The 14,604-nt window shown below is 29.5% G+C and overlaps 1 protein-coding gene across 2 annotated transcripts in view; it reads right to left on the bottom strand.

The window, feature by feature from the left end:
• Window positions 1-2,231: 2,231 nt before the first annotated feature.
• LOC107438508 (zinc finger protein 271) overlaps window positions 2,232-14,604 on the bottom strand; it is a 36,811-nt gene continuing 24,438 nt past the window's right edge. The window contains exons 1-2 of one of the 2 annotated variants that reach the window (XM_016050817.3): window positions 8,835-9,011; window positions 2,232-4,697 (exon numbers count right to left, since the gene is read on the bottom strand). In XM_016050817.3, coding sequence (XP_015906303.2) covers window positions 2,741-3,889 — 1,149 coding nt within the window. In that variant the 5' untranslated portion in view covers window positions 3,890-4,697; window positions 8,835-9,011 and the 3' untranslated portion in view covers window positions 2,232-2,740. Of the gene's footprint in view, window positions 4,698-8,834; window positions 9,012-14,604 lie in introns of those variants that run through there. The other variant, XM_071186098.1, reaches the window with a different exon arrangement.

Raw genomic sequence — 14,604 nt, forward strand, 5'->3', positions numbered from 1 at the left:
TAAGTCCTTTAAAAAGTGTAATCGGAAATGGAAATGTTTTTAAATATCATGTTTGATATGTGTTCTGAAAAAGAAATGTGAATTTTTGTTACCAAAACTAAAAAAGTGGAATTTTGAATGTTGATAGAATATTTTGTGAAATTTTGCCCTTGTGGTTTTTGCTGTGCGTGAAAATTTTTATAATTTTTTTTTCTCATTTGTAGTCTACTGAACAAACTTGATATTTTAAATATATATGCAATTGTTATTTTTTCTGCATTTTAGTTTTGAGCCTCCTGGCTTGTTCAGGCAGAAAATAATCAAAGTTTTGATTGGCCATAAGTCGTGCTAATAGTGGTCAGTAAGCGTTTGAAAATTGTGTTTTCATCCTGTGTAGAAAATCAGTTAAAAATTTCAGCAATTATACTAGTAAAAAATTGGTCAAATTTTTATTGCAAGATTTTTTTTTCTTTTTTAAAGAGTAAGAGTTATTTATTTCTACGTTTAAATTCCAGGCTAGACTTTTTGTTAATTTTCTTTTAAACAAAATGTGTCTAATTTAAATCCTGCAAATAAAAAATGAATTAATTCTTCATTTACTTACTACTATTATTATTCTTATTAAATTATACTATTATTATTTAATTATAATAATAGTATAATTCAAAAATAGTATAATGTGTAAGAATTGAATAATTAATACTATTATTAAATTCACTATTCGAAGAAGAAACATGTTTTGTGAAGAGCAAACACTAACACGCTTGCAACGTTACGCCCGTGCTTCTTAACATTTTTGGTAAGGTGAGTAGCACTTTAAGTATTGTGGGAATCTACAACCGCCTCGGTAAATACCTAAACATAAAGTTTGTGTTTCTATTGTTCTTCGAAATCTCTAATAGTAGTAACGAAACTAAGACTCAGTTTGATTGTTCGAATAAGCATATTCCTGTCCTAATGTTAAATATGCTGAACAAAAAGTTTAAAATTGCAATTAAAGTGAATATTAAGAAATTACTTTTCCTTCATAAAAAACCTAGAATTTTTTTTTCTACTTATGCAGATATTATAATTAGGTCTATGATTATTTTCATTTCTGTGAGAATTCGACTGAAGTCTATGTTTTTGTTAAAATTTATGTAAAAATGTTGAAAATTTTTACAGCAATAAATTTAGCTTTCCTCTCCTTGAAATAGTGTCTAAATTTTCATTGTAATATATTTTTATTGCTTTTAATTCTAAAAATATATTTTATTAATTTGATTTGATATTAAAAACAATTTGATTGTTAACGTCACACTATATTAAGTGTTGACCATGGTTCGGATATCATGCTTGGTAATGTTCTGACGACAATCCTTACCTATCCTGAAAATAAGTGCCGAGTTATTACGATTTAGAAATAGAAAAGTAGATTTCGATACATCAACCGTTTAAAAGGCTTCTCAACTACCAATTAATTAATTTAAAAAGCGAACTTCTTTTAGTGCAGTTGAAACAATAAACAGCCATAAGGAATTTTACTTTAGTATAAAATTAAATAAGTGCAATTTTCTAATTAATAATAAAAATATTTCGATTAAATCTCTAAAATAGTTTCAGAATTACGCATGACACTATCAACGAAATGACATTGTCGACGAAATAACTTGTCGAAGAAATGACCCTGTCGAAGAAATGACTTGTCGACGAAATGACCCTGTCGACGAAATGACCCTGTCGATGAAATGACCTGTCGGCGAAACAACCCTGTCGTCGAAATGACCTAGTCGATGAAATGGCCTGTCGATGAAGTGGTGTCGATGATATGGCCTGTCGATGAAGTGATTGTCGATGAAATGAACCAGACCCATTTTTTCTTGTTTTTAAATAAATGCCACGGAGAGGCTTCGCCGGGCCTCTCGGTCAGTGCGTGTGCCAGATACTCTCTGTCCACCTCCGGCAGTCACGGCGACAAGTTGAAATTTTTCCCTCACACCCATATTTCGGTGGGTCGGGGACCTAATTAACCTTACCTTCAAACTACTATTAGTCATAGTTTGATGGTCAGTTTTGTTTCAATAAGGTATTAATGTTTGCAATCGAAATGGAATACTGACCGTCAATCTATTATTAGTCGTAGGTTGACGGTCAGTTTTGCTTTCAAATGAAAAACGTGTAATGCCTTGCATTATCTCAGTCACATTCAGTCAACTGCAAAAATAAGGTTCATCAAAAGTTAAAATTTTTAAATCAGTCAATAGACATTAAAATTACTTCACAAAATTTTATTTACATGCAGTACAAGAATGAGGTTTCTCAATTAAAATAACTTTGAACAGTTGGATCATTATATTGTAAAACAATTTTATTATAACTAATTGCAAAAATAAAGTTACTCAAAAAAATGAACAGAAATTCGTAGAGTTTTTAGGGTAAATCTCAAGGAAATATTTTATTACCTAAGTTACAAGATTAAAGTTTCCCACCGATATGATGACTCTATTCAGTTAGATTTTTGTCTTGAAAAGTTCTTTATACATTCAAGAATACAGTTTCTCACCAATATGAACATGCTTGGACACAATCAGACTACTTATCTGTGGGAAAAACTATTATTACATTTATTAAAAGAATAAAATTTCTCCACAATATGAACACTTTGCTCTGTCAGCCAACTCTTCGTTGAAAAACTCATATTTCAAATGCTACAAGAATAAATTACTCATCAGTATGCACACGACTGTGCATAGTCAGACTAGTCCCTTTTAAAAAAAAATTCTCATAGATTACTACAACAAAAAGGTTTTTCTGTAGCATGAACAAGACTGTGCTCGGTCAGTTTATCCTTCCCTGTAAAACTCTTACTACATATACTACAAGAATAAGGTTTCTCACCAGTATGAATACAATGATGTTTTGTTAGATTCTTCTTCTGTGAAAAACTTTTATTACATATACTACAAGAATAAGGTTTCTCACCAGTATGAACAACTATGTGCTTTGTCAGGTGAGTCTTCTGTGAAAAACTTGCATTACACATAGTACAAGAATAAGGTTTCTCACCAGTATGAATGCGATGGTGTTTTGTCAGATGACTCTTCTCTGTAAAACTTTTATAACATATACTACAAGAATAAGGTTTCTCACCAGTATGAATACGATGGTGTTTTGTCAGATGACTCTTCTCTGAAAAACTTTTATTACATGTACTACAAGAATAAGGTTTCTCACCAGTATGAATACGACTGTGCACGTTTAGAGTACTTCTCTGAGAAAAACTCTTTTGACATATACTACATGAATAAAGTTTCTCGCCAGTATGAATATGACTATGAGCAATTAGATTACATCTCTGAGAAAAACTCTTTTGACATATACTACAGGAATAAAGTTTTTCACCCACATGAACACGACTGTGCCTAGATGGTTTCTCACCAGTATGAATACGATGGTGTTTTGTCAGATAACTCTTCTCTGAAAAACTTTTATTACATATACTACAAGAATAATGTTTCTCACCAGTATGAATACGACTGTGCACGTATAGAGTACTTCTCTGAGAAAAACTCTTATGACATATACTACACGAATAAAGTTTCTCCCTAGTATGAACTAGTATGTGCTGTGTCAAGTGAGTCTTCTGTGAAAAACTTTTATCACATGTACTACAAGAATAAGGTTTCTCACCAGTATGAATGCGACTGTGCACATTTAGAGTACTTCTCTGAGAAAAACTTTTATTACATATACTACATGAATAAAGTTTCTCGCCAGTATGAATAAGACTATGCACAATTAGATTATTTCTCTGAGAAAAACTCTTTTGACATATACCACAGGAATAAAGTTTTTCACCCATATGAACACGACTGTGCCTAGAAGGTTTCTCACCAGTATGAATATGATGAAGTTCTGTCAGAAAACTCATTTGAAAAAACTTTTATAGCTTTAACTATATGAATAAAATTTTTCAACAGTATGGGTAAGATAGTGTGCCGTTAAATTTTCATTTATTGAAAAACTTTAACATAAACTATATAAAAAGGTTTCTCCCCAGGCTGAACACGAGAAAAAGCTTTTATAATAAAGAAAAATACAAATTTGTCCCTGTAAGAAAAAGATTGTGCTACTTTTGTGATAAGTCTTTAATTCAAGTACTACAAAAATAAGGTCTCTTATCAGTATGAACATGAATGTGTAACTTCAACTTTTCGTGTAGAACTCTTATTTCTAGAAAAGTAAGCTTTCTAAACAGCATAAATCTTAGACCAAAGCAAGTCACTGTCTACTTAAAAGCTTTCATTCTATATAATCTCACATTATATTACATTATATTCACATTAAAGTCAAACTGACTTGTGCTTAGTTAAAAATTGATTTTTTGTAATAATTAATTATAATTTCACAAGAATGTTTCTCTGTAAAGTGAGTTATAGAGTTACTGTTAGGTTCTAATATTGCCAGCCAATCTATTAAAAGGGCGTGGAAACAAAGAACAGAAGTAAAGTTATTACAAATACATGAAAGTTATACAATGGTGTTAATAAAGAATATCAAGGAATAATGGCATTTAAAATACAATGGAGAATTATTATAGACCGATGAGATAATAAAAATGTCTTCATTCACGCAGGCAGTGGAAATAAATTTTAAGATCACCTTTAATTGGCTAATATATTTCGTTATCTTCAAGGACCATGAAACTCAAAGCAATGCCTCCCAATTCAAATAACAACCTTTGGGGAAAAAATAGAAATATTTCTTATTAACTTCATTGCATATATTCTTTTATAAGTATTAAAGCAAAATATTTAAATCATGTCAACAAATACAACAATATTCTGTAAGCATACTATTACGCTGCAATGAAAAAAAGAGTATTAAATAGCTTAAGCTCATTCAAGAGTAGATATTAAAAAATGCAAACCACTAATTAGAAAGACCAGTAACTGAAAAGATATAATACTAGCCCATTCACATTTTTACTGGTCTTTTCCCATGCTTTTATAAGATTTGCTTTAAAAATGTTAAGTGAATTTAAATGAAAAATTAAATTACAAAAAAAAAATGAACAAGATTATAATTATGCTGCAGTATGCTACTTTGTCACAAAAATACAGATAAAAGCAAAAATCAAAAGCAAATGCCACTCCTTTACTCTGATTCCGACTATGAGGGATCTCTGGTGATATCATAGATCTGATCAAATTTCCATGGTGTATATATATATATATATTATGACAATAAGAATAGACAAAATAACATGTGATAAACAGATTATTTTTACAAGTTCAGCAAGTTGGAGGTAAATATTTTTATTTGAGCAATAAGGCCAGTTAACAGTTTTACTACATCACAAAATGAATAAACCTCAAAGCACCTATTCTTATTAGCTAGGATTGAAAAACTATTAATTTAAGCAGAGATGCTTGAAAGAGAATTCACAAAAGCAGCTACATTTATAATTAGCGATATACATTAAGTAAGTGAAAAGTTAACACAGTTTTACAATATATTTCATTTTATATTTTATATCCGCCGTTGAACAGCCGATCAAATTTCGGGTTTACGACTACTAATGTTCAACTCCGTAGTCTTATGATTTTGAACCAATCCAAGAGACAAGGAAACCCCTGGATCAGTAGCCCCAGAGGTATTGATTTGTTATGGGAACATTGAGGACTTTGCAACTCGGCAGATTTTACATGCATCAGTCACCATTTATTACATGGGAAGTCTTTGGCCGGCCTGGGATCAAACCCACAAACTCTTGGACATGGGCCCAGTGACCTACCAAACAGGCTATCCCGGCCCTTGCTTTACAGTATAGCATTCGCCATAATATGGTTTGTGCCAGTTATGTTTCCAATGTTCGGTGTTTTCCCTAAACATTTTCAGGAGGTCAGCACTAAAAATTAATGCAATTTTTGCTTTACTAAAAAAATGAACATTTTTTGGATTGTGAGCTTATTTGGAAACCCTTGTTTCAAAATTTACTTGATGCTTGATTTAGAAAAAACTATGCAAAACTTGTCACTTAGAAAGCTAACTGCTAACTGTAAATTTGATGGGGGATATTCATATGTATACAATCATGTAGGCAAAAATTATCTTTCGAACTATAACTTAGACTTGAATCTGAAGAAATCTAAACTCTCATTAAAAAATTTATTTTTTTAAAAAAAATTATGCTTTTTTGTCTATTTAACTTAAAAACAGAAATTTTTTTGTATAAGGCAAAGAATTTATCAATCTTAGCATTTCAGCAATGTGTTTAGTAGAGTAAAATAAAATTATAAACTAACTAAATTTAGAAAGTTTATAACAATATACAATTTGAATTTATCTTATGGTACTTGCCCACAGAAGTTTAAACTCTTAACTTCTTTAGACTAAAATTATATGAAATGATGAATAAAAAAGAAATATCATTTTATTCTTTTCTAGTTTCAACTTTTAAATATTCTGATCTGAGCATCTCTAAACAAACAAGATTAAATTTGAAAATTTTATTTTTACGCTTTAGGCTGATCATTTCAATAAAAATTCAAATTTTTGCCTCTTTTGACATTATTCTTCAAAATATAACACAAGAAAAAAAGTTACAGATAGATATTAATATTACTACAGACTTTATAAAGAAACATACCGTTAAGATTAGTTTTTGAAATAAAAAAGGGATAATTAATAAATCATAAGAATTTAATTTATTTAAATCTTATTTGCTTTTCTTTATGATACTAATTCCATTAGCTCGAGCATAGATACACATCCTTTTTTTGTTGTTGTTGATAGATGGTGTTAAAAATTTAAAAAACTTTATTTCTGGGACAACTATAAGTAACACAAAACTGCAATCGTAAAAATTTCGATTTAGATTCTTATGAAAAATAATATGTATTAGCTCTAATTAGTAAGCAATTACATTTCCCTAAAAACTAATGGTTTAGGCTTGCACTGTTAGAAAAAGAGAATTAAAAAAAAAAAAGGATGACCTTTAAAAAAAAACAACTTTCTTCCACAACTGTATTTTTTTAAAGACAGAACAAAAAAAAGTCTTTTTAATGAAATTTTTATATTTTCCAATAAATAATTGAAACTGTACAGAACCAAGACATAAACTTTGACCCATAAGCTATAGGTTGTGCATCCCTTTGCTAGGATTTAAGAAACCTTAGCAAAGATACATTTACGACAGAGATAATACATTAGAAAAATTAGTTTAATCTCTTTTATACGCTTATTTTTTTTTTCAATTTTTCACAAATACAGTAGCAAATAATACTTTTTAGTTGATTTTTTATGAATTAAGGTATTAAGAAGTTGAATAAAAACAAATTTGGTTGAATATGATTAAAATAAATTTTACGGACGGGGAGTGTCAAGGATTAGCCTCAAAGTAATCTAGAAGTGTTACATTTAAAGCTTTTATTAAGGAAACACTAAAAGACAAGACAAAACAATTATAGTTAGAACATCTTTCGGAGCTCTCTCCCCGTTGCCGTCTCGTGAGTAAGTGTGTGAAGAGAGCCTGCTATACTACAGATGGCGCTGCAAGGCGTATGCAACATAAATATATTTTAAGAATCTCACAAAATGTTTTTTCAAAAAAATCTGAATTTTTCGATGGATACTTTTTAATTATTTGGTATTGCTGTCTACTCTTTCAAAAATATGGTTTATCTCTTATTGACCAAAGCTAAACGATTCTATATCAATCTAATCAGACTCATGAATCGAAACTCAAATTTTTCTTTCTCCTCCTTTTCTCTAAAAAGTAAAGAAACAGACTTTATTTCATAGTTTGTTGCTTTAGTTTGAATATTTCTTATCATTTTATACTACTTAAGTAGCATTCATGCGATAAAAGTCAATGACCTACAAGTATTCTTCATGTAGGGTGACCTGGGGTAATTACTGATCAAAAAATGCAAACATCTATTTTGTGAAAAAACTATTCAAGATAGAATTTTAATATTTACTGGAAGTTTGAGGCTATATGAGATGAGTCCTATGCCTCCTTCTTTTGTTTGAAAATCTAATTAGAATTGAAGAGATTTTAAATTTATAGTGATCAGGAATTATCCCTGGTCTTGATCATTTCTGGGGTAATTCCTGATCACTTCTGGGGTAAGTACTGATCACCAGTTTTTATTGTAAAGGGGCTGTTTAAAAATAATTATATAATGGTAATTAACAAATAAGACATCAAGATCAAACAAAAAAACCAAAAAGATATGTTTAAGCAGCTAATAAAACTATTTATTTAAAAGCAAGAAGAAGGATTAACACTTTAAATTTTCCAAAATTCTTTGCATCATGCCATACATTTTAGGCAATCAGCCAACTCATTCTCATGTTCTGCTGAAATATAAGAGAGTTCCCTTATGGGTTACTTTTGCTGGATTTTTTAAATTCATTAAGTGAAAGTGTAAAGTAAAGTAAGGTATGTTAACTCAACAGCTCTGGCAGCAGCTCTCACATTGAAATTTTCATTTTCAATCATTAAAAGAAATTCTCTAATTTTGCTTTCTAGAAGCTTAGTATCCTTTTTAGGCTAATAATTTCTCACCATATTTATACTAAGCTAATTTATAAACTTAAAAATTATTCTAACAATGTACACACATANGATGTCAGAAAATTTTCTTTTTACTTGACACATAATGTGCATATATCACTAGCAAAAGACAATACTAAATAATCACAAGCAAACTTGGAAAAGAGAGAATCAGACGCCTAATTTTCAAGAAGAGAGCATTTAAAACAGTTTAAACACACTGCATAAATAACTTGTCACAACTTAAATGTTTAAAAAAAAACTCTTAAACTGAGTTTTTTAATATATTGAATTATCAGGTATGAATACTCGCCTTTAATTTTATTATGTAGACGATATTGTTTTCTTATTTTATTTGCTTTTTTTCTTAACACATTAATAAGGTTTTCTTTCTGCACGAAGAAGATAAAATTATTTATTAATTTATGAAAATTCGTTTTTAACACAGCATACACACATTTAACACATAATTCATTTAGAAATTTTAAAATAAAAATTGATGCTCCTTACAGTATCTATCTTATAGCTCGCTTATCAATTACGTGGAGGGAGGAACGAAGGTTATTCGCGATCACGACGCTTGAATGCGCCATCTAGGGAGAAAACCAGCTCCATGTCTTACCCGATCTTTCCTTAGTTGCGTTGGAATGTGTGTGCTAGAAAATTTTCCCTTTTCCTAATATTTTTCAACAATTCAACAACAATTTTTATTATATTTTTCCTATTTTTTTTCAACTTTTGGAACTATATTCAATGCAGTTTTCAGTTCCATATAGTATCCAAATTTAAATTTTTCTTATCTATTTTAAAATCAAGAGAAACTACCGTTTTTCTCCACACGCTAAAGGTGAAAGCATGCAAAGTGCTAAAATAGATAGAGAGTTCTGCTCCAAGCCACCTGTAGCCTACTTTGATCATCAATAGCAAATGGATAGCTTTTAGGAATTGCAGAAATGATTGAAGTCTGTGACTGTCTGAAGTATCCATGAGTGATGAGAAAGAGAGAGCCCCGATTCATTTAAACTACCTTTACATCTACAGTATCACCAAGAGATTTTGAGCTCTCTGATTGGATTTCTCGGTATTACCTTCTGTTATGTCTGTTTGTAGCTCCTCCCCATTATCATTTTCCCGTAGTTTGTTCACAAAATGTAAATAAATCATTAATCAGATCCAGTATATATCTCATACTAATTTGAAAAAGTTTACGTTTGTTCAAAATATGAAATAGCGTCATCAAGGGTCTTTCAATGGTAACACATTTATTTAAATCTAATTTGCTTTAAAATTTATTTACATAATTTTCTTTAAATTTTATTTTCAGATTTTTCTTTACTTGTTTAAAATATTTCAGCATAATATTTTTTAATTTTAATGTTGTGAAATAGGCAAATGCAAATTAAACAACCATGTTCTGGTAAAACATCCAAATAGTACAATAATAATTATTAACATAAATTAAAGCTTTATTAGCTTGCTTTTATATGATAAATATTAAAATTGATTAATATATAAATTGAATATAATTATGAACCTCCTTATGCACTTATAGAAATTAAAATCTCTTACTTTAATTCAAGTATTAACTAAATTAAATATTTTGCAAAACCATTCAGTTCAGTTTGTATTTATTAAATGATATTTTAAAATGTATATAAATATTTTTGTGAAATTATGTTTGACTTTTTAAAAAAGATTTTATTATATTTCAGAGGAAAATATTTTTTTTAAAGGAATCTGATTTCCTTGTTGATTTTTTGTTCAATTTCACTCTTATAGACATTGTTGCTTGACAATTAGAATTTTTTGAGAAACTTCTTTCACATTTTTCCTATTGCACTTTCATGAACGCACCGTAGAGGCAAACCTGCAGTTTAATAATAATAAAAAACTATTTGCAATCCAATAGAAATGTATAATAATTAAAATATAAAATTTTTTGGTAATTTATTCTTTCATTAATCATGGTATTAATTCAATGGACAATTCATATTCATTCACTTTGATTTTAATGGGAATGATGCGTAAAAAAAATAATGAAATAAGCACCTTAAAAAACAATTGCTTGCATGATTTCTTAAATGTCAAATAATAGTTTTTCGGTATTATAAAACATTTAACAATTTAAAGAAAGCATAAAAAATAAGTTATAAATAAGAAGATATAATGCAGATCATTTAGTTTTATTTTATAAAAATAGGTAGCGCCACTAATAAAAATGTTAAATAAAAACTTATTAATTTAATTTTAGTAATCTGCAGGAAATAAATAAAATATTAATGTAATTTGATAAACATTAATTCAATATATATCAAGTTAAAACTATTGAGTCTTTCTTTTATAGCAGATATAAGAATTGAACAAGGCAATTAAACTTCGATTTTAATGTTATTCAATAAACTTGAGTGATATCAGCTTCATAAGAATTCATGCCTGCGATAATCAGAAATTTAACCAAAAAAGTTCTTCCCATAAAAATTAAATGCAAAATTTTTCTAACAATAACTAAACTAGTTACTTACCAAGAGACAAATATTTCTCCTTGAGGTTTCGAAGTTCTATTGTAAGTTTCCCAAATTCCTTTACCCACTTGTTGCAATCTCCTTAATTTAGAACATTGCTTCTAAGAGTAATAATATTTCATGAAATAGCTTCTATTTCATATTTAATGACGAAAGCAATTTCTCAGGCAAAAAAAAAAACTGTCGTTTGAAGTTGGAAAAACAATCTCCAATTCAGTTCCCCTAGAAGTATGAATAATTATGGGAACACGGAAGACTCTGTGACCCGGCAGATTGAAAGTGCACCAGTCACCATTTACTACACGGGGAATCTTTGGTCTTGGGTATCGAACTCATGATCTCTCAGGCAGGGGCCCAACGCCATACCAACTAGGTCCTTCTCCGAAAAAAAAAATTTTTTTTGCGTGAAGGCTTCAGAACATCTGAATTATTTTTGAAACTAAATTATATCTGACATATTTATAATTATAACCTATCTAAAAGTATTATATTTGTATAATTTTGTAAGGAAAAAAAAATCTGTTGACATTCTAGAATACTGACGGCTCCTCTCATTTTGATTGGATGAAGAAGTTTGTTGCATGCATAAGCGTGGAGGGAACGGTGGTTATATGTGTCCCTCAATAATCCTAACCAATAAACAAAAAATTCCTGACCCACTATAGATTTAAATTCATCAAAGTAAGAACGAGAAAGAAAGAAAAACAATTTAATCTTTTCAACAAATATGAGAAGTGTTTTTCTCATGCAAGAGAACTATTGTGACTTAGTGTTTTAATTTCATTCCTCTCAAAAAATGGCCTTCTTTGTCCCCATGTTTATTTTGCCCAGTTTCACTGTATGTAGCAAATAGCTTCTAAATAAAGGAACAGGTTTCTGGTAAAAAAAAATTAAAAATTTTATAACTTATAATATGCTCTAACAGGCACTACTACAATAAGTGGCGTACGCAGAATTTTTTCAAGTGGGGGTGTTCATAATTTTCTGAAACTACTAAAAGAAATTCGAGTCTGTAATAAAGCACTATTATTTCCCTATTTTAGACAGCTAAACAATTTTGACTTTTTATTTAGACAACATTGTTTATTTAAATTTTGATTTGATTTTTTAAGTTTAAGAACATAATGTAATATCTTCTAAAAAAAATCCAATGTCATATGGGTGGGAAGTAACAGTTTGAGGGCCACTTTCACATTCATCAGATTTTTTTATGCTAGAAACGTTTTCTTCAACGGAAGTATCACATTTCTGTACAGCAGAAAAACTTACATTGGTACTAGATGCTGTCACCTCCCTAATTTCAGGTCGCGGTTTTTTCTCAAAATAATTAAAAATTGTTAAATTCTTGCGTTTCGACATCCTAAAGATCCAAGAACAGCAAATATATAAATATATATATGGATTGGTACAGAAATATCCATATATTCAATTATATATCCATATATAATATATATGGATAGATAATTTTTCACTGCATCTCCAAAATTCTCCAACTGTCTCAAAGACGACAGAACGTCTAGGATTCCAGAATCATCGCGTAAAAACCTCGCGAGTGACAGATAGTCTCGAAAACTACGCTGGCAGGACAGAAAGGAACCAGTCCGTAACAGTATCACGTGAATTTGGTTTCAAAAGTACAACCCTATTATAGTAAATGTTTTTTCAGTATTCTGAGAAATACCGTGAGTAAAAAAAAGTATGCATAAGGCAGGTAAAAATATATAGTCTCAAATAATAAAAGCTCGCATAATTTCTACTAAAATTTTTATTTTTGTCCTTTTGTCTGAGCTCAAGGGGGGTGTTTAAACCCCTAAACCCCTACCTTGCGTACGCCACTGACTACAATTGCCAATCCTAAGTCTTAAAAAAATGTAAAGGTTAGTTAATTAAAAACCATTTTTTAAGCCGATTTTTGCCCAATTATCCAGATTATTCGTTATCCTTATCAGCCTAAGTCCCCATTTATCCGGATTATCGGCACTCTACTGTTTATCTATATCGTTTCATAACTTTCATAGCAACTTTGCGGAAAAAGTAAGTGCTACTTTTCAGTCTTTTCTTAGCAGTAAATATAAAGTAGGCGTTACTTATTATCGTTATTAGGAGACTAGTAGGCGTAACTTTTGGATTGCCGTTGATAAACATACTTGCGAGAGCGAAAGATAAAACTTTTAGTAAATAAAATACATTTATTATATGTATCATATTTTGGCGACTTAAATTTAAATGTAATTTTCAGGATATTTGTATTAAATTATTGATATTTTGATACCAGGATTTTAATTCAAAAATTGGTAGGCGTAACGGTTGGGTAGCTTACCAGGTTCTGCATTGAATAAGCGGAATCATTTTATTATAATTACTAATTAACCTTTTATTTTTCCAGTTCATTTAAATTAAAACTGACCTAATGATGCAGAAACTGGTAACGTATTTACATTTAAATGGAATATGCGTTTTCAGCAAAATGTATGCTTGCCTGAAAGCAATTCTAAACCTATACTTAAAAATATATATTTTGATGCGAGGAAAAAAGTAACCGTTAATTCATTTTAAATGAAAAAGAAATCATGAAATAACTTTACTAAAATCATTTACCTTTATATTTATTTTTCATCTCATTATAAATATGTACTTCGAAATACCTTCCAAAAAATTGGGTTAAAAAAAAGTACATTTTTATGGAAATTATTTAAAAACCGCGACATTTAAGTTAATCCTAATGCCTGATAAAAGTTTACCATTTACAAGAGACATCGACTCATATGCTTTTAAAAAGCTATAGAATCCTTATCACACCTACAATAATAAATTGAGAAAAACATTGTACCATTTTTAAAAAAAACAAAAGTAGTTCAACTATAATTAAAGATCAAATGTTGCTGTCCAGAAGACGATTTGTAGTTAGTACTGTAAAAAATCAATGCTTAAGTGCAGTAGTGCAGACGCCTAAAATGAATGGCGACTGCATTTTTGCTGTATGATTAATATTGTAGCGTTAGACCGCCATTATACTGCCAATGCTGCTCCTGTGACTGAATTTTGCATTGATTGTTGAACAAAGTTAGTAGAGATTCGTTTTTTCAACAATTATATACATTGGTTTAAAAAGAAAAAGTGTTTTTATGAAAAATTATAAAACCGTAACATTTCAGTTAATCTTTATTCGTAGCTATAGATACTAATCACATCTATAATAATTAGTTGAAAATTATATACTACCACTCTTAAAATAATAAAAAAGTTATTATAATATAAAACACATGCATATCGTCATCCTGAGCGTCACAAAAAGACATTTAAAATCAGAAGTGCGGTCGCTGAAAATTTGGCGACTGCATTAGATTGATTTAAAAATAAGGAAAAATAAAATATGTGATCTCGTGCGTCTTGTACTATTGACAAGGCGATTGCATAGCATAATCACATCGTAAATTCTTTTATGAGTTATGGGACAGAATTGCTCGGGTAAATCGACATAGCAACTAGTCGATTACTTGATACTTCGAGGGCTAAATTATTAAGAAGCAAATTTTAAAAAAAGTTTTACTGGACTTTAGA

This window comes from Parasteatoda tepidariorum, chromosome 10 (genome assembly GCF_043381705.1).
Source record: "Parasteatoda tepidariorum isolate YZ-2023 chromosome 10, CAS_Ptep_4.0, whole genome shotgun sequence".
Taxonomy (NCBI): Eukaryota; Metazoa; Arthropoda; class Arachnida; order Araneae; family Theridiidae; genus Parasteatoda; species Parasteatoda tepidariorum.